This window comes from Narcine bancroftii, chromosome 12 (genome assembly GCF_036971445.1).
Source record: "Narcine bancroftii isolate sNarBan1 chromosome 12, sNarBan1.hap1, whole genome shotgun sequence".
NCBI lineage: Eukaryota > Metazoa > Chordata > Chondrichthyes > Torpediniformes > Narcinidae > Narcine > Narcine bancroftii.
The window spans coordinates 91,690,894-91,712,310 of record NC_091480.1 but is presented as its reverse complement, the minus strand read 5'-3'; the positions used below and the strand labels follow the sequence as shown (position 1 = coordinate 91,712,310).

The window sequence follows — 21,417 nt, the reverse complement described above, 5'->3', positions numbered from 1 at the left end:
GAGTGGAGCAGGGTTCAACTCAGTACTGAAGAGCAAAAGAGCTATTGCACAGAGTGGGCTTTATAGCACAGTAGGCTGGAGGGTCTGGCCCAGGTAATCACTAAGTGATTAAAGGAGCCAATAATCAGGTGTGCATTGGGTGGGCAAGTCCAATCTAGATTGCCAGGTGATGCAACTCTCAACTAGGCTCCAGATGGAGAGGTCACCTGTCCCTCCACAATGCACATTCCCATCAGGTTCCAGATGGAGAGGTCACCTGTCTCTCCACAATTGTTCAATCTTTATGCATCTGAGGAGGAATAAATGCAAATGGAAAATAACAACCCTGACTTCTCATATTTAAGGAAATTGCTTCACGTGGTACACAAAATTCATGGGCCTATGCAATCCACATTTCATCTGAGGCTAACCCAGGGGTTAGACCTTCCAAGGTGGAAAATCATGAACTTTAGAAAAAGATCAGTGACAAAAGTCAGATTCCAGTTTATATTCTTTCACTATTTTTTCCTCTAAAACATTGCCATTTGTTTTTTTCTTCAGACTTGGGCTGTAATGCATCCAAGTATTTGTTTTATTTAACTTGTTTTATTTTGATACATTACTGTGAACTGCAGGTATTGACCATGTGCAATAACTGGCAGACGAGTAAAATGGAGGACACCAGTTTATTTACATTCATATTTTGTACATGAACAAATTAGGTTCAGCAGTATATCTGACAACTGATCAATCCAATAAACTGATGAACAGGAAGCAGTAGTAAGAGCACATTTTCCACTAAAGCATTCAGCATTTAGAAGTCTGGTCGCTCCTTCTTCAGTTTATTGTAGTCCATGTTTACCGAGAAGAACTATTAACAAAGAGAAAAGATTAATGAAGGGGACTTCAGACTGAAAGATAATCAACTTGAAGCTTCTCTAACAATTAACATTAGATGCTGGAGTTGGGAAAAAGTTTTTCAATTCAATTCGACAGCACACAAACCATTTCAATGTGCCAAAGAAATCTGAAAACTCTACCTGTAAACAATTGTTTTTTTAGTGAAACCAAGTGTAATGGAATTGAAAGATTTACTCAGCTTCACAAAGTGAATGAGCCCCATTCAGATGGCAAACGCAGGCAATAAGATACCTAGGTGTGCAAATAAACAAAAATCTAGGCCAATTATATAAACTCAATTACAATCCACTAATGAAAAAATTACAGGACGATTTAGAGCATTGGAAAGAGCTACCACTAACACTGATAGGAAGGATAAACTGTATTAAAATGAACATTTTTCCAAGGATACTATACTTATTTCAGGCATTGCCAATACAACTGACAGAAAAATTCTTCAAAGAGTTAAAGAAAATAATAAGGAGATTTTTATGGAGAGGGGGGAAACCGAGGATAGCACTAGATAAATTAACAGAATGGTATAAACAAGGAGGCTTACAATTGCCAAACTTCAAAAATTATTATAGAGCCGCACAATTAAGGTACCTATCAGATTTTTATCAAACAAGGGAAAAACCAGACTGGACGAGATTAGAATTAGATAAAATAGGGGAAAAGATACCTGAACACATATTATATAAATGGGACGAAAAATTGGTACAACATAGAACTTCTCCAGTATTACACCATCTCCTCAATATATGGAAGAAGATTCATGTAGAAAGAAATAAAATAAATTACCAAATACCAAAACTAATATTGACGCAAAATAAGCTACTCCCTTTTACAATAGACAACCTTGCCTTTAGAAAATGGGAAAAAAAAGGGATTAAAAGAATAGAAAATTGTTTTTCAGGAAGTAGATTCTTATCCTTTGAACAAATGAGAGATAAGTACAATATAACTGGAGATACAGCGCTGGCATATTACCAACTGAGATCCTACTTGAAAGATAAATTAGGAAGCAACTTGAGTTTACCAGAGGGAAGTAACCTTGAATATGTGATTACAGATACAATGTTAATCAAAAGATTTATAAAAAATATGTATATTAAACTGCAAGAAAAGGAGAATGAGGAAACAAATGGTAAAACTAAACAAAAATGGGAACAAGATTTAAATATAAAGATAAAAAAGGAAACATGGGAGAAGTTATGCTCTGGAACGATGAGAAATACAATAAATACGAGGCTGCGTATGATACAATATAATTGGTTACACAGACTATACATTACACCGCAAAAGTTAAATAAATGGGACCCAACAGTATCTGATAGATGTTTTCGATGTAAAAAAGAAAGGGGAACAACAATTCATGCAATCTGGACATGTGAGAGAGTAGAAAAATTTTGGGATGATCTCAATCAGATATTAAATAAAATAACAGAAAACAATATACCAAAGAATCCAGAGATCTTTCTCCTAAGTAACATAAAAAATAAAGAATTTGGAATTGACTTGGAAGATGCACAAAAAAGATTTGTCAAGATAGCCCTAGCCGTAGCAAAAAAATGTATTATGTCAACCTGGAAAATGGAAGATAATTTGAAAATACAACAATGGTATATAGAAATGAATAAATGTATTCCATTAGAAAAAATAACATATAGTTTAAGAAATAATATTGAAATATTCGAACAAGTATGGGAGCCTTACATTAAATACAATAGCGAAAACCTACCGGGAACAAACATTACCTAAGTTGATGGAAGGAGAAGAAAAGAAAAGAATGGACTCAGTAGAATTTCTGGTGTATTTTTGTTGAATGACAACATTGTCTAACTGAATTAATGCAACCTAGATTGTATACCTAAAATGGATGAGAGGGGGGGGGGGGTGGGGGGGTGGCTTGGGAGGAGGGAGGGGGGAGGGAGAAAAAGTCACTGTAAATGTGTGGAAAAGAAAAAGTGTATATCATGGCTATTGTGATTTATGGTGTGAAAAATAAAAAATTTAAAAAAAAAAAACAAAGTGAATGAGAAAACCGGGGAATATTCAGAATATTTGAAATACTGTACATCTCTGCTGTAATTTCAATTGGAAATTGAAAACCTGGCAAATTTCTAGACATGTGGTGAAAAGTGAGGGACTTAAATTTTCCATCCGAGTACTCTCCAGCCAGGTGGTTTTAATATTGACTTTTCCGGTTTCTGCTAACCTGCTCACCTCTTCCCCTTCCCTCTTTCCCTTCACCTTTCCAGTTCTCCTCCCTCCCTTCTCAAAGCCATCCCTCCTCCCCTTGATCGCTGCTGTCTACTCCCTCCCTTCTCCACCAATCACCTCCTACCCTTGCGACCACACCTCACCCCCTCTACTCTTTTGCTCAAGAAGCCCATACCTTGATCAAGCCTGAAACGTCAGTTACCTTTGCTATATAAAGGACACTGCTTGACTGGCTGAGTTTTCCCCAGAATGGTGTTCTATTTCAACCACGGTATCTACAGATTTTTGTGTTTTACTTCATGGAACAAACTGCCAGAAGTGACAGGTAGAACTGCAACATTCAACACAGGTACAACGATAGGAAAGGCTAAACACAGGCAATTGGGTCGTTAACTTGGTCAGCACGGGACATTTAGACCGAAGGTCCCATTTCCACGCTGTGAACCTCTGGCAGCAATATTTCATCAGCTCCCAAGTCTTTTTCAATCTTCACGATTTTACATATCACCCTTTTGAAAGCATTACTATTTATCCTTTTCAAGCAGCAAATGTGATTTTTCTAATTAACATTCATTTGGCAGTTTTACCCACCTTTCAATTTCCTACTTATATAATTTACTTGTCCTCCTGTATAATGGTATACACCATCAACCTCTGCAAATGGAGAACATGCTGATTCCGAAATGTTCCTTCAATCACGCTCAATTTCTTTTCACAGATACTAAAGCACGAAATGATCCCAATTAAATAATTGTGCAATTGTTTCCCATCGGCCTTTGGTCCAACCTTATACCCTGGTTTGAATATTGTTGTAGCTCAGTCGTTAACATTTCGAAAATTATGTTGCACAAATTCAGAAAATAAAATAATCAATTCTGTTTTGAAAAAAAGGAAGTTACCTTGTACTGTTCGGTAGGTTCTATTTTATTCCATGGTTCAGGATTGCCCTTGCGATCCCAGCTACATGGTAGAAAGGTGATTATGTAGTTAGCCATGGGAAAACCGTGCCTCTTTAATTGAGGACACAAAATAAAAGCCTTTTTCTTCGTCATTTCTGGTTAAAACAATAGGTGGTATAAACCACATCGTATTTCTCAACACTGATGTTGGAAAAATTATCTTTGCATATTTTCAAATAAAACTCGTTTTACAAACCCCTTCATCAAGCTCCTGGCCCACAACAGTTGAAGGACAAGAGCACTGTCACGTTACATTCTTAGAAAGCATACAACCTAATTCTAATAAATGCATCCTTCAATAAAGTTCAAATTAAAAACCATCATCCATGCTAGTACGGTGTAGCTGAACAAGTGAATCCACTGGGAATCTTGTCATTAAGATCCCATGCTATTTGACCTTGTCATTAAAATCTTATGGCATGCAATTCAACGTGAAATCGCATCAACATTCAATAGAAAATTATGCTACAGTAAAATCCCCTGCATCCAACACCTACAGAGTTTGCAGATGCCAGATATGCAAATTTTCTGGTTGTCTGAGACTCACTCTTACAATGCCTAATACACTGTATTAAGAATAAACTGTTTAAAAGACAAGATAGAGCAAAATGTAAAGAATTTGAAATAAATCAGTACAGGTACACAATCCTTTATCTGGAACCCTTGGGGGACAGGGTGTTCTGATTTTTTTCGGATTTCAGAAGGCCAGATTTAAGACCACCCGAATTGTGCAACCCCTTCCAGTCACACTGCCATCTGACCCCACCCCCCTAATCGCCCGGCGCGCGCTGCCGGTCTCTCGCCCGGCGCGCGCTGCCGGTCTCTCGCCCTCGCCCGCCCGACTCATGGTGCCGTCCTCTCCCCACTTGCCGGATTTTGGAGCTTTCCGGATAAAGGATTGTGTACCTGTATTGTAGTCCTTAATTATGTAAAGTTCACTTCATTCAGGTATTTACAACACAAATTCAAACCCAGATCACTGGCGCTGTAACAGCGTTGTGCTAACTGCTGCACTAACAGTGCAGCCATTATAATTAACCCCTCCCCCAACTTTACAGATAAGCCCGTACTAATATACATAATAATATACTAGGCAGGGAGATCATTTGAGAGAGTCACCCCAACAGTGAGCAGCACTGGACTCCACCATTTTATTCAAACATAACTTCATTGAAACTTTATTCAAACAGCTGCTGCAGGTTGGACACGACTAGGCTGAATGTGTTGCTTCGGAGAACATTTACTTTTACAATTTTAAACCTAAGTTTTTATTTCAATTTATTTATGTATTTCCACAGATTTTTTTTTCCCATTCCTTGGGGTTGCCAGTTACTTGAACTCCGGATACCAGGGATTTTACTGTATAATGAGGGTACTGCTGGATTGTACGTGCAATTGTTTTCACTATCACATGACAGTATTGAGCAAGATGGATAAATACACAGGGCACATTGATTTACACCCAAACACAACAAAACCAATGTTAGACTTTGTCACCTACCTAACGTCAGGGTTACGGAGAGCAAGTCGCAGGAGATACAAGCTTGCACCAAGACTTCCAGATCCAATGAAGACAAACAATGGAATCAGCTACCAACGATAAAAGAAAGTGGTTACGTAAGGGAATAAATTCTCAACTGGGCCCAAGTGATCAGAAAGCTACAAAATGGGGAATTAATTTGTTTGAGTTACATTATTAAGATTCACTATATGGCAAAAGAAAATCGAACTTGCAAGTTAATTTACTGTCGCTTATATCAGCATCTTCCTTGCTTTCCACTCAGCCCTAGAATATCGGCACCAAGGACGCCCAGGTCAAACTACTGCCTGTAGACTACAGCTCTGCCTTTCGTCCCATAATCCCCAGCAAATTTCAGGATCGCAGGCTCAGCACCCTTCTTTGTAACTGAATCCTTGACTTCCTGTCAGTGAAGGTTTACTCCCTGTACAGCCACAGCTCCATCTTCAAACTTGCTGATGACTTCCAGAGAATTGGCCCAGGTATCATCAAATAATGACAAAACTGAATACAGAAAAAGAGACTAAAAGTTTAGTGGCATGGTGCCAAGATAGCATTCTCTCAATTAAATCAACAGAGATAATTATTAACTTCAGGAGTAACTGCAAAGTTCATTCGTCTGTATAATAGACAGCCTCAAGAATTTAGGAATAAACATCTCCAACGACCTGAACTGAGACACACTTATCTTAGCCATCATTACACAAAGCTTCTACTTACTTGGACAACAAACGAATTTCAGCATGCCCCCCCACGCCCATCAACAACTTCTAAAAATGCACCATTTGGCTGCATCACAATGTAGTGCGGGAACTGCTCTGCACAACATCAGACAAGGCGACTGAATGCAGCTCGGAACATAACACAAACTCCTCTCCCGTCCATGCACTCCATCTGCATTTCCCACTGCCTTGGGGCAGTAGCCAATGTACTAAAAGGGCTCATCGTACTCTGACTGTGCCCTCTTCACTCACACCACCTCCCATCAGCTGAAGAGTGAAAGCGCACACCAACAGGTTTTAAAATAATTTCTCCCCCAAAGCCATCAGTTTCCTGAATGAACCCCGTAACAGTGGCATCATGCGGCACTTGGTTAGTGCTATTTGATCTATCTTTTCACTGCAATCCTATACTCTGTAATTGTGCGTTGTACGCAGCTGTGTGAATGTTAGCGATAACCTGTTAGCCTGCTGCCAGAGGAACCCTTCTCACTGCAGTGAAGTCAGCATCCTGTCAGTACAGGAAAACATGTCCAAATGGGATAATGTCGGCAGTATAAATAACCAGAAAACAAATGGCATTTTAATCTCAACTCAATTACCACCCATTATCATCCACTAATTTGTAATGAATAAAATGGAGAATCTGTACTCATAGGAGAAATTATATCAAAATAATTGATTGAAAACAGGCTGTCATCACTAACATCACGGACGACGACATTCACGACCAACAATACCAGGCGCTGTTTCTCTTGCTTTGAAAAGAAACTGTAATCGTAACATCACCCAAAATTGCAACTCCCTGTTGAAATCATCACAGATGAAGACCGATAATTTATTCTGGCAGGTCAACAATCACGAAACTTGAAATTAATAAAACCAGTGTAATTTAAAAGGGCATTTGAAAGAAATGAAAACTACAAACAGGCATAAAACATTAGTTTAAACCCATCTAAATAATTGCCAGCAAACAAGTTCTATCCTTTGCGGATCAACCCTCATGTGTATCCAGATCTGGGTATTGGGGTCCTATTCTGATATTGACGATGGACTAAATCCACAAATTTAACAGCTTGAAATAGAAAAAAAGGGGAAAACTTGTGGAGTCTACAAAGCACTATCACCTCAATTCCCCATTACCCAGTCCCTCCCTTCACCCTGCTCTCCACCTTCACCTTTTTCCTGCCCCTCAACACCCCACCTTCCCTCTCCCTGCCCCACCACTCCCTACTATCCACCTCAACTCCCCATTACTCTGAGTCTCTCCCTGCACTCCACACCTCTTCCTGCCACCTCTCTGTCCTATCTCCCCATCAGCTCCCTCGCCCTCAATACCAGTGCCCTCCCATCCCCTCCTGCCACCTGCTCCCCCAACCCACTCTCTATCTGCCATCCATCACCCTACCCTCCCACCCCCTCTGGCCTCCAGGCCTATGATCCCTACCCTCCCACCCCCTCTGGCCTCCAGGCCTATGATCCCTACCCTCCCACCCCCTCTGGCCTCCAGGCCTATGATCCCTACCCTCCCACCCCCTCTGGCCTCCAGGCCTATGATCCCTACCCTCCCACCCCCTCTGGCCTCCAGGCCTATGATCCCTACCCTCCCACCCCCTCTGGCCACCAGGCCTATGATCCCTACCCTCCCACCCCCTCTGGCCTCCAGGCCTATGATCCCTACCCTCCCACCCCCTCTGGCCTCCAGGCCTATGATCCCTACCCTCCCACCCCCTCTGGCCTCCAGGCCTATGATCCCTACCCTCCCACCCCCTCTGGCCTCCAGGCCTATGATCCCTACCCTCCCACCCCCTCTGGCCACCAGGCCTATGATCCCTACCCTCCCACCCCCTCTGGCCTCCAGGCCTATGATCCCTACCCTCCCACCCCCTCTGGCCACCAGGCCTATGATCCCTACCCTCCCACCCCCTCTGGCCTCCAGGCCTATGATCCCTACCCTCCCACCCCCTCCAGGCCTATGATCCCTACCCTCCCACCCCCTCTGGCCTCCAGGCCTATGATCCCTACCCTCCCACCCCCTCTGGCCTCCAGGCCTATGATCCCTACCCTCCCACCCCCTCTGGCCTCCAGGCCTATGATCCCTACCCTCCCACCCCCTCTGGCCTCCAGGCCTATGATCCCTACCCTCCCACCCCCTCTGGCCTCCAGGCCTATGATCCCTACCCTCCCACCCCCTCTGGCCTCCAGGCCTATGATCCCTACCCTCCCACCCCCATGCCCCTCCTAGCACCTCTGGCCTCCCAGCACCTCTGGCCTCCCAGCTTTGCCCCTCCTCCCCTTGCCCCTCTTACTCATGCCCCCCCGCGCTCCCCCCCCCTGCTCCCCCCCCCCTGCTCCCCCCCCCCCTGCTCACGCTGGGGTGGCTCCTGGCCTGTCGGTACATCAGCCGGAACATGGTTGCAGCTCCACGCTCGCCACCTTCTGCCAGCGCAATGTCACCTCTGGGGCCTGGCTCACCGAGCTGGCCACACACATTCCTGAGCGCCCCGCCTTCGCCCGGGTCCCCGCTGACAAACACTCACCATCCCAGATATTTAATTTAAACCCCCCCCCCCCCCGCCCCACACACTATCAGTAGGTTCAAATAAAAATCCATCCCTTTATTTTAATTCTAAAAATCTGGCAAGAATGATAGCGACCTAACTCCATACTGGGAGTGCAAGCCCCCGCTCTTAAGGGGCTCGGAGTCACGTGACCTGGCCATTTCCCCTCCGCCCCTCGACTGGGAGCCACGCGTGCGCGTGGCCATCCAGCTCGGCCCAAATTATAGCCTTAGTCAAGTTGGCTGCACCTTATTTTTTTTCCCCCTTCCCCTTTCAGAACCTCTTCTGAGGGGCATTTTTTTTAGACCACGATGTTACCCAAAGAGAGACCACCCTCCTGCCCTCTTCTCACAGTTTTTTTTAATTCGCTCTAACACTAAGTGGTAATTCTACCTCACCCGCAGCAAAAAGAATCTCAGGGTTGGGTGCGTAGCATGTAGGTCAGGACAGAGAACGTTTCGGAACAGTACAGGCCCTTCAGCCCACGATGTTCTGCTGACCCATGTAACCATATAACCATAAACAGCACAGAACTAGTCCATGCCGGAACAAATCCCCACCCTCCCAGTCCCACTGACCAGCACCTGGTCCAAACTCCTCCAAATCCTCTCCCCTCCATGTAATTATCCAGTCTTTCCTTAAATGCAAATAACGAATGGTTATATGGTTATGGTCTCTGCTTCAACTACCTCTGCCGGAACCTTATTCCACATCCCCACCACCCTTTGCGTGAAGAAATTTCCCCTCATGTTCCCCTTATAATTTTCCCCCTTCAGTCTCAAACCACGGCCTCTGGTTCCCCACTCTTAATTGAAAAAGCCTATCCACATTTACTCTGTCTGTCCCTTTTAAAATCTTAAACACCTCTATCAAGTCCCCCCTCAATCTTCTACGCTCCAGAGAAAAAAGCCCCAGGCTGCTCAACCTTTCCCTGTAACTCAAACCCTGACATCCTGTCAACATTCTTGTGAACCTTTTCTGCACTCTCTCTATTTTGTTTATATCCTTCCTATAATTTGGTGACCAAAACTACACACAGTATTCCAAACTTGGCCTTATCAGTGCTTTGTCCAATTTCATCATAACATCCCAACTCTTGAATTCAATACTCTGATTTATGAAGGCCAACATTCCAAATTCTTCTGGGCTCCAAGGAGTGTAGTCCAAATGCCATCAAGCGTTCCTCATTCTAGGAATAATTCCGGGTGGGTGATGTGTACAATATTGTGGTTGCCAAACTGCCATTTCTATTCCATTTCTCCATCCCATGCTACCACACCTTCCGGTGTCAGCTGATGTTGCACATTTAACTCGTCTCTTAAGACTGAGAACCCTTTCAGAATTAAAAAATGTATATTTTTCCCTTCTACTCCTCGATCTTGTCCCACCATGGGGTGTTGCCTGAATTAATTTCCCCACTACGCCGCTCTACTCGCTGTGTCGCCCTATGTGGAAAGTCTCTGCTCAAAATATAAATTTCTTCATTCTACCAAATATCACGTGTACTTTTTAAAGCATCCAATGTTTATGATAATAAGATGTCTTCAAGGAAGTGCTATGATCCACGGGGGATCATTTGCAATCAGTTTGTCTTCATGTCTGTGTGGTGTATCTGAATAACATGTGTGGTGCGCTGTTAGCCAGAATCAGACACACACAAGATAAAGACTGTACAACAGGCTTTAATCCACCAAGACCTCCACAGAGCCTGGCTGTAGCTGCAGTAACTCTGAGTGAGACTTCGGAAGGCCGGCGTGATTGACACCCGACCGGGTGGGGCTTGACCCATTCAGGCCGACTGATTGACACCCGGCCAGGTGTTGTCCTGTCCCCTTACACTCCTGCAGGTACAGAGGTTGCCCCCTGCAGTAGGCCGGCGGTACACTCCTGCAGGTACAGAGGTCACCCCCTGCAGTAGGCCGGTGGTACACTCCTGCAGGTACAGAGGTTTCCCCCTGTAGTAGGCCAGCGATACACTCCTGCAGGTACAGAGGTCGCCCCCTGCAGTAGGCCGGCGGTACACTCCTGCAGGTACAGAGGCTGCCCCCTGGAGTAGGCCGGTGGTACACTCCTGCAGGTACAGAGGTTTCCCCCTGTAGTAGGCCAGCGATACACTCCTGCAGATACACAGGTTGCCCCCTGCAGTAGGCCGGTGGTACACTTCTGCAGGTTCAGAGGCTGCCCCCTGCAGTAGGCCGGCGGAATACTCCTGCAGGTACACAGGATGTCCCCTGCAGTAGGCCAGTGATACACTCCTGCAGGTACACAGGCTGTCCCCTGCAGTAGGCCGGTGGTACACTCCTGCAGGTACACAGGCTGTCCCCTGCAGCAGGCCGGTGGTACACTCCTGCAGGTACACAGGCTGTCCCCTGCAGTAGGCCGGTGGTACACTCCTGCAGGTACACAGGCTGTCCCCTGCAGTAGGCCGGTGATACACTCCTGCAGGTACACAGGCTGTCCCCTGCAGTAGGCCGGTGATACGCTCCTGCAGGTACACAGGCTGCCCCCTGCAGTAGGCCGGCTGTACACTCCTGCAAATACAGAGGTTGTCCCCTGCAGTAGGCCGGCGGTACACTCCTGCAGGTACAGAGGTTGTCCCCTGCAGTAGGTCGGCGGTACACTCCAGCAGGTACACAGACTGTCCCCTGCAGTAGGCCGGTGGTACACTCCTGCAGGTACAGAGGTTTCCCCCTGTAGTAGGCCAACGATACACTCCTGCAGGTACAGAGTTCGCCCCCTGCAGTAGGCCGGCGGTACACTCCTGCAGGTACAGAGGTTGCCCCCTGCAGTAGGCCGGTGGTACACTCCTGCAGGTACAGAGGTTTCCCCCTGTAGTAGGCCAGCGATACACTCCTGCAGGTACACAGGCTGTCCCCTGCAGTAGGCCAGCGGTACACTCCTGCAGGTACAGAGGTCGCCCCCTGCAGTAGGCCGACGGTACACTCCTGCAGGTACAGAGATCGCCCCCTGCAGTAGGCCGGCGGCACACTCCTGCAGGTATAGAGGTCGCCCCCTGCAGTAGGCCGGCGGTACACTCCTGCAGGTACAGAGGTCTCCCCCTGCAGTAGGCCGGCGGTACACTCCTGCAGATACAGAGGTTTCCCCCTGCAGTAGGCCGGCGGTACACTCCTGCAGGTACAGAGGTCGCCCCCTGCAGTAGGCCGGCGGTACACTCCTGCAGGTATAGAAGTTGCCCCCTGCACTAGGCCGGTGGTACACTCCTGCAGGTACACAGGCTGTCCCCTGCAGTAGGCTGGCGGTACACTCCTGCAAATACAGAGGTTGTCCCCTGCAGTAGGCCGGCGGTACACTCCTGCAGGTACACAGGCTGTCCCCTGCAGTAGGCCGGTGGTACACTCCTGCAGGTACAGAGGTTGCCCCCTGCAGTAGGCCGGTGGTACACTCCTGCAGGTACAGAGGTTGCCCCCTGCAGTAGGCCGGCGGTACACTCCTGCAGGAACAGAGGTTGCCCCCTGCAGTAGGCCGGTGGTACACTCCTTCAGGTACAGAGGTCGCCCCCTGCAGTAGGCCGGCGGTACACTCCTGCAGGTACAGAGGTTGCCCCCTGCAGTAGGCCGGCGGTACACTCCTGCAGGTACAGAGGTTGCCCCCTGCAGTAGGCCGGTGGTACACTCCTTCAGGTAGAGAGGTCGCCCCCTGGAGTAGGCCGGCGGTACACTCCTGCAGGTACACAGGCTGTCCCCTGCAGTAGGCCGGTGGTACACTTCTGCAGGTACACAGGCTGTCCCCTGCAGTTGGCCGGTGGTACACTCCTGCAGGTACACAGGCTGTCCCCTGCAGTAGGCCGGTGGTACACTCCTGCAGGTACACAGGCTGTCCCCTGCAGTAGGCCGGTGGTACACTCCTGCAGGTGCAGAGGCTTCCCCCTGCAGTAGGCCGGTGGTACACTCCTGCAGGTACACAGGCTGTCCCCTGCAGTAGGTCGGTGCTGTACCACCACAACATGTTATATCAAACGATTGCTGCATCTTCATCTTGGAAACTAGTAGTCAACCACAAACAAATTAAAGGAATTGCTTCTCTCTTGATGATTATAAAGGATCTAACGAAAATAGGTTCAAATGAATTCCTTGCGGGCACAGTTCAAAGCTGTCAACAATCTGGAATTTAGTTGGCAGCTTTGGACGGGCTACGTATGTAGCTGATGGGGAGAGTAGAAAGGTCACACTGATAAAGCAGGAAATGTTCTTCTTCTTCTGTTGAGGTTGTTCTTTCTCATTGCAGTATTTAGAGTGGATCAGATTTATGCTTGATTTGACTAAGAAGCATTTTATTCTCACAGCAAAATATTCTATTCCCATCAGCTATATCCCTTCAGTGTCGGTGCTGTGCAATTGCTCAGCAAAAAGAGGTGTAGGTGCTCCTTCCATCCAATAGCTTACAGCTCATCCTTGGGCAAGGTGTCGTACCTGTTTAGCCTCCAAATCAGGGTCATGTGAAGCCATGGATGCAGATGGTGGATGGTTTCTAAATGCAGATTCAACAAATTGGAATTTATGGTTGTAAAGACTAAAAACACTGGGCAGATGAATCTGCTGATCAATGACCAGGGTTTACCCGTCCAGTATGGACCTTGCAACTGAAGAATGCAATGGGAAAACTGCTTCAGTATTTTTCCCTTGTAAAATCATGAACTCAACATCAGCTATGGTCTCAGCTCAAAGATGGAGCCTTCACCAAAGGAGAACAGGGGAGGGTCAGAGATCATGATGGATGGAAAGACATAATCGTCCACGCCAAACGGCAATGCACCTGAATGATGATGATATCCCTTCTTCGTTTAAAAAAAGAACAACCCTGTTTTATGGAATTCCAGGTATTCTGCCCTCACTACCTACACATTCTTTTCTGGGTAGAATTATGAAGGTCACTATTTCCTTTCATTCCACCTTTTATATTCCACATTAACAAAGCAAATCTCATGTAATATTATGCCTGTTGACAATAATGGAATCTTGAGTCTTAACTTATCTGGACCTTATCTAACTCCAAGTCCATCAATATGGTTGCCTCTAAATTGGCCTGAAAACTTAATTTTAACCTCATCAGGAATGCGGAAAATGACAGACACTGAATGATTCCGTCTTCTGTTTGGATTTTCCTTATACCTGATCCCCAGGCCCGAACTGTTGGACACCCTTTATTTCATATGGATGCTGTGTGACAGGCTGAGTGTATCCGGCACGCTTGTGTATTCCGTCTCAAAGAAGCTTCAAATCAAATAAACGTAAATACTTGAAAGGAAATATATTAAAGTATATGTTCATATAAAACAACACAATTTTATTCAGCAGGATGAAACAGCACCACTTGCAATTGTGAAGCACTGAAGTCTGGAGACGCTGTGATTGTAGTAAAAACTCAACAGTAATGCCGGAGGAACTCAGCCGATCCAATAGGAGATAGATATATTACAAACATTTCAGGCCTGAGCCCTTCTTCAAGGAATAGCAAAGAACAGGAAGGCGTCAGAATAAAGACTGTAAACGTGTCGGGGGGTGGGGAGGGGAGGGGAGGAGTCCAGAAGAAGGGTCCGGCCCAACACTTCAGTAATATATCTTTACCTGCTATGGACGCTGTGAGACTGGCTAAGTTCCTCCAGCATCTCTGAATGGTTTTATTTAAATATATTTGCCCCATGCAGAGATGCGGGGTTATGGAATGGTTCGATTCAGTTGTGGGAGATGCTTCTTCATCGTTCAACTTTATTTGCCACTTTAAAACCATCCTGCAGGGCAGTGCCACAGTAAAAAAAAAACGAGACAATGTTTCTCCAAGACCAGCAGAAATCACAAAATCAGTGTATGTACAGTAGCACCAGGTCCAAAGAGGGGAGTGCCGCACCACTATCTTGGACCTTGCCTGCCACTATATTCCCACAGGACACTAAAACCATGTCTCCTCAGGATTTCCAGCAAATTCCCAGCTTCCTTCTAAACCACGACAGGAAAAATTGAAGTCCTGTATTAAATACCTGATTGTGGAAGTAATTCATTCTCCATAATAATGTACAAGTGCTGAAGTCTGCTTTTCATTTAAATGGAACCAAATTTCCAGTGTTTGGTAAAACATAGATTATTATGCCACACATTTACAGACATACTAGGGGGATGTATTTCTACACCTGAAATAGAATGATGGAACAATAGAAGGTTTAGAGCCGCCTTTCTCACCTTCCCACTGGGGGCCACAACATATTTAAGAGGGGCCACAGACAGAAATCTAAATATTGTTGATTTTTATGCAGTGGGGAGGAGAGATGTACGGAAGAGAACAACTAAACTTGACTACATCACAGGGAAGGGGCCCCATAAATTTTGAGAAAATAGTTGAGAAATGCTGGTTTAGAGCACAGAAAGAGGCTGTTTGGCCCATCTTATCCATACCGGCTCTCTACCAGAACAATTCATTGGTTCCAACTCCAGGTCCCTGCTCCAGAGTTGAGTGAATTTTTCCTCAGCGTGTATCTATCCTATTCGCTATTGAAGACCACAATAGAACTGGCCTCCACTATATCTCTTGACAGTGCAACCACACACTGCATAAAAAATATTTTCCACACATCATTCTTAATTCCCTCTCTCTTTAGTAATTAACTATTCCACCAAGAGCAATAGACACCCACTATCCACTCTATCTGACCTCATTTATTTTCACATCGTATCTCAGCCTTCTCTCTGAAGAAAATAGTCCTCTTGAATTGATCCTTGGAACCATTGTCCTTCATCGCAGGAACACTTGTAAATCTTTTCTCGACCCTCCGTAAAGACAGGATGGTCACATCGGCTTCTCTTCTCCACGTTCTGGGTTTTGTCCCGAAATGTCGACCATTCTTATTTTCCCACTGATCCTGCTTGATTTGCTGAGTTCCTCCAGCGGAGTGAGTTTCACATTAAATTGGGCAACATGTTCGGTGCAAACCAGTGACAAGGCTGCAGGACATGCTCTTGTGCTGTACTGCTCTATGTTGGAGGTATTTTTGTTCAGGGAAAGCAAAATATTTAAATTTCTGCATACAGCACGATAACAGGCCATTCCAGCCCACGAGCCCACGTTGCCCATTTACACCCAATTGACCTACAACCCCGGTAGGTTTTGAAGGATAGGAGGAAACCAGAGCACACAGAGGAAACCCACACAGACACATGTATAAACTCGTTACAGACAGTGTTGGATTCATGCCCGGTCACTGGTGCTGTAACATCGTTGCTCTAACTGCTACATTAACCATACTGCCCTCTATTCTTGGCAATGGAAACAAAATCCCTCAGGATCAAATTTATATTCCATGGTTTTAGTTTCTCAGTAATAACAATATGCCAAACGGAACTCACACTTTACCTAAACCTATGGAAGCCGGACAAAACCTAGTCCACATTTTATCACATCCATAGAATATCACAGTGTTTTGAGCAAAGAGAGGACACTTTAAAAAAAAATAAAGCGTTAAATTAATTTGCAAGTTTCTATTTTTGTTGAATGATCCAGCTGAGTGGTTTTTGACCTTTTATTCTTGAGAGCTCCCACTGCCTCTCATGCTGTGTAATCGTTGTCAGAAATTAGGTTCAATGATATTAATTTCTTTGTCATTAGGAATCCCACCTGTAACACGTACCTTCTCTTTATTCACCCAACTCCCTGCAAAGATTTTAATAATGTAAGATTGCTTCTTGGGTGTTGAAGGGCATGGCACCACATGAAACCAAATGGCACTTCTAGTCCCGGAAATATTTTGAGATTCAAATTGTAACTCTCTGACATGTTGCTATTTGGGAGAAATATTACATGTTACAACTGAAAATGGAGGCCATTTGGATAACTATAAGCTTCGAAACAGCCCTTTATAATTGACATTGTAATCATTTGGTTCATCTACATTTAAGAAAGCCAACTGGCTCATTAAAAATGTAAGAAATTATTGATCAAATTTCATTTTGGAATGACCTATTCAATCTTAGGGATCAATTTATTCCCATTAATTATTCATCCTCAATCTTGATTTTATTTTTGTTCTCTTTTAGGTGTCAAATCAGCATTTAAACTATTTGTATTTCAATCCAAGTACTGAAGAATTGTTGTATCCTAATGGCATAGGAGGAGGCCACCAGCTATGCAAGTTCACAGAGCAATGCCATGCCCCAAATCATTTTCCACATTTGGAACAATCCTGCCATTGACCTACAAAGGAGGGGGACTTGACCATGGCCATGTACATTCATGGGATGTGGGAGAAAACCAGAGCATTTGGATGGAACCCCCATGATCATTGGGCAAATGGGAAAACTCAACATCAAGTACACCAAGGAGTCTATTGTGGAATTTCAGATTGGGTTGGGGGGGTGGGGTTGTGGAGGATTGGGGGGCTGCGAGACCATGCGCCTGTCTTTACTAATGGGATGACAGAGGAGAGGGTTGATACTTTCGAGTTCCTGGGAGACCACACATCAGAAGACCTCTTCTGGAGCCACCACATCAAGGCAACTGTGAAAAAGGCACAATGCCTCTATTTTCTAAAACATGAGTGGAGAGACATGTCGGTAAATATTCTATCAAACTTATACGGTGGAAAATATACTGATTGGTCACATCACAGCTTGCTTTGGTAATTCGAGTGCCCAGGAACGCAGACATAGCCAAGTGCATCACGGGGACCGACCTCCCCATGAAGGCATCTGTGTGAGGCGTTGCCTCAGGAAGGTAACCAACCACATAAAGGACCCTCATCAACCTGGTCACAATCTCTTCTCATTGCTACCTTCGCAAAGATGGAACAGAAGTGTGAAGTCCAACATCTTTAAGTTCAAGAACAATTTTTTTCCCCAACAACTCTCAGGCTCTTCCACATCCCCTTATGACCCTAACCTACTCTAGGACCACCAGAAAAGACCAGTCTGCCCCATTGAAGTGCCAGATTTTCTTCCTTTCACTAACTTTAACTGTGAATATATCTTTTATACTTAACTTTTTCCAGAGTTATTTGACGTAGATTATTGTAGTTGGTCGAGATGCAGCAAGCTCGACTTCCAGTGCATGGCTAGCACAACCCTATTGCAGCACCAGTGACCCGAGTTCGAATCCAGCGCCATCCACAAGGAGTTTGTATATTCTCCCCATGTCCACAAAGGTTTCCTCCCAACCTTCAATCTATGGGGGTTGTAGGTTAATTGGGGTATTTTAGTGGCAAGGGCTCATGAGCCAGAATGGCCTTTTTCTGTGCTGTGTGTGTAAATTAAAAATGATCATTAGCCTGGGTCATTGGAGCTGTGAGACAGGAACACCATCAGCTGAGGCTTCATGCCAACATATTCGTGTTACTCAGAGTTAACTTGAGTATCTCAATCTTGATGCTGGTTTGGAAGTCTCTGCCACTTATATCTGACATATTAGAAATAACTATACAGAAATTATTTATCATTTATTATTGGCTAGACTTAAAATTAACACATGAAAAATTTAATGTTAATTTCAAAAGCAGTAGGAGGAGGTTGGAAGTAACAAACCGACAGGAACTGAGAGGGTCAGGATATCAAAGATTAGAATGCCATTTCTTTTTATGTTTTATTTTGGATGTGATTGAATATAGAACATTGCTTGGTCCAAAAAAATGATTAGAAACCCATCTTGAAAATAATTTAGAATTTTGGAAAGATATAAGATGGGCTAACATTTTGAGAGAAACATTTATGAGAACTTTAAAGGAAGATTTTGAAATAGGGAGAGGGAAAAGAAAAGAAAGAAGTGAAAAGGAACAAAGGGGGAAGGAACGAAGGGAGAAAGGAACAAAGGGGGAAGGAACTAAGGGGAAAGGAATGGTAGGGGAAAGAACGAAAAGGGAATGGAAGAAGGAAGGGGAAAAGAAAGGGAGGGGAAAAGAAAGGAGGGAAAAGGAAGGAATTGCTGCTTTTTGAATCTCGGTGTAAACACCTGTTTTTGCTTTCATTTATTAAGATTGCTCTACTGTAAGCCTGTCTTAATACATTAACAGGTGTTTGGCTTAGAAAGTAGAGGCTGGAAGATTTCAAGTTCAATTCTATGCCAGGTTGGTTAATCAGAGCTGGGACACCAGCAGCTGAACTAGAAAATTACCATCAACATCCTGGTTTCGAAAGGAGGAACTGATCAAGCTCTAACAATTATTACTGCTGACAGAAAGGACCTGAGCTGTGATTCTTCAAGCAGCTGCAATGGAAGTAATTGGAGAAACACACAGGGCACTGCAGTCTGGAGCAACAAACAATCTGTCGAGGGAATTCACAGGCTGAGCAGCATCAGTGGGAGAAAGAGGAATCCATCATCAATACTTGGTGAACTCATTGAGATTCGGGTCCGAAATATCGACCATTCTTTTTCTACCACTGATGCTACTTGACTTGACGAGCTCCTCCAGCAGATTATTTGTTGAAAGTGATTGAAGTTTATTAGACAATATTCTAACCAAGAAATAATATTGTTTGAACAGGGAGAGAGGGAGAAAATTAGTTCAAAATATGATTTAATTGCTGGTGATATAACTAGATGGGCATTTACACTTGGCTTGTTTTAACTGTTCGCTTCTCGATCCCTTTTCCTTGTCAGCACTTTTACTTCTAACGGTTGAGTGTTTATTTCCAAATTTCACATCAGTCTCCAGCCAAAAATGGAGCACGCAACTTGTTCTTAGGCACTTATAGCCTTGAGATATCTGCACGGAGGAGGAAGACAACAGATGATATTGGCAGCCCTGTGAATGCTCCAGCACCCCCATAAAGTTCAGCCAAGAACTTCAAGCTCCTGGGTGTCAACATCTCTGAAGATCTGTCCCGGGGCCGCCACGTCGATGCAATCATGAAGAAGGCTCCCAGTGATTCTACTTTGTGAGGAGTTTGATGGCGGAGGGGAAGAATCTGTCCTTGCGCCACTGAGTGCTTGTCTTCGGGCTCCAGTAACTCTTCCTGACAACAGCAACGTGAAGAGGGCATGGCCTGGGTGGTGGTGATCCTTGAGGATAGGGGCTGCTTTCACTGAAGACTCTTGAAAACTTCTACAGGTGTACCATGGAAGAGCATTCTGTCTGGCTGCACCACTGTCTGATGCCAATGCACAGGACAGGACAAAACTCCAGAGTTGCAAACTCATCACAGGCATCGATCGCCACTCCATCAAGGGCAAGAAGCGGTGTCTTAAGAAAGCAGTCCCTATCCTCAAGGATCCCCACCACCTAGGCCATGCCCTCTTCATGCTGCAGTCATCAGGGAGAGATCAAGACAAGCACTCAGCGGCACAAGGACAGCTTCTCCCCCGCTGCAATCAGATTCCCAAATGAACAATGAATCCCAGACTTATTCTTGCACTATTTTTTAATTTATGTTGTAAGGTGGTTTATATAAAAGTTTTCACTCTGACGCTGTCACTAAACAACAAATTTCATGACATGTTCATGACGATAAATTCTGATTCTGATCTTTTCTCTGATGTGATGTATTTGGCAAAAGTGAAATTAGCTTCTTGCTTAACTTGCACAAAATCAGACTTAGAAAACAGTGAAGGAAGTTGGCAGTCCGAAGGGAGATCATAGTCCCATCTGCTGAGTTTAGAAGCCAATGTGCAAACAGATGGAACACAAAAATACATCTGTCTGTCTGTGCTTTAATGTGCAAAGTTTGATCTTCTGAGAATTTTGGTCTCGGACTTAAAAGAGCTCATCGTAGTAATTAAAATTTTCTGGAGCTCTAAGAAGCAAAGGTTTCATGATTGAGAAATGTAGTACGTAAAAAGGATCAAATTAGTTAAACTATTCTTCAAGGTGTATAAGAACTTTAGGTTACTTTTTAGTTCAATCTATTGTAGGTGTGTATAAGTGCGACTTTTATTGTATATTGGCTAATAAATTGCTTTTAATTCTTTGTTAAGATGAGGGAGAATGTAAAAGAGAAAATATACAGATGATATTTTAGCAGTGCTGCAATATATTCCAATGGAATTTTACTCTTAATCCACTGGGATATCATGGGAGGTGAGGGAAGAAATTGCAGGAGCTCAGGCATTGTTACTGTAGGCACGGGCAAAATGCTGGAAGAGTGGACGGTGGCGAATATTATAGCTTGATTTAAGAAAGTCTAAAAGGAGAAACCAGGGAACTATAGGCTGATAAAGCTGAATGTCTGTCTTGGGCAAATTACCCCAGGTACAATGCATGACAATGAACAATGCATCTTCTTGAGTACAGTTTTTTTTTGCCCCAATTCTGCCTCGCCTGCAGGAAAAAGAATCTCAGGGTTGTACGTGATGTCATGCATGTACTCTGACAATAAATCAGAACTTTGAAGTTACAAGGGAGATTGTACGGATGCTCCAGAGCAAAAAGATCAATGTTGACATTTGGCACAGATTTTGCTTTATACCTGTATTCGCTCATCAACTGAAACAGCATTGAATTCATATTCAATGTACGACTGTTGCGTATACTTCCAGAAAACTTAAATTTTATCATGTTTCTTGCAAAAGATAATTGTGTTGTAAATTGCACTGAAGGGAACACTTTTGAATTCCATACCAAA

General features: G+C 44.4%; 1 protein-coding gene across 1 annotated transcript; it reads right to left on the bottom strand.

Moving 5' to 3' along the window:
* Window positions 1–651: 651 nt before the first annotated feature.
* ndufa4a (NDUFA4 mitochondrial complex associated a) lies at window positions 652–8,779 on the bottom strand. Its single transcript, XM_069904732.1, has 4 exons — window positions 8,671–8,779; window positions 5,563–5,651; window positions 4,002–4,062; window positions 652–850 (listed from the first exon to the last, which is right to left on the bottom strand). The coding sequence occupies exons 1-4, from the start codon at window positions 8,710–8,712 to the stop codon at window positions 794–796; spliced, it is 249 nt and encodes an 82-aa protein (XP_069760833.1). The 5' UTR covers window positions 8,713–8,779; the 3' UTR covers window positions 652–793.
* Between the last annotated feature and the right edge of the window lie 12,638 nt (window positions 8,780–21,417).

Bases quoted from the DNA above. Each gene is read 5' to 3' on its own strand.
- ndufa4a (XM_069904732.1), bottom strand. From the start codon at position 8,712: ATGTTCCGGCTGATGTACCGACAGGCCAGGAGCCACCCCAGC. The intron at 5,652-8,670 runs GTGAGCAGGGGG...TATCGTTGGTAG, and splicing joins AGGCCAGGAGCCACCCCAGC to CTGATTCCATTGTTTGTCTT. The intron at 851-4,001 runs GTAACTTCCTTT...CTTTGTTAATAG, and splicing joins AACCTACCGAACAGTACAAG to TTCTTCTCGGTAAACATGGA.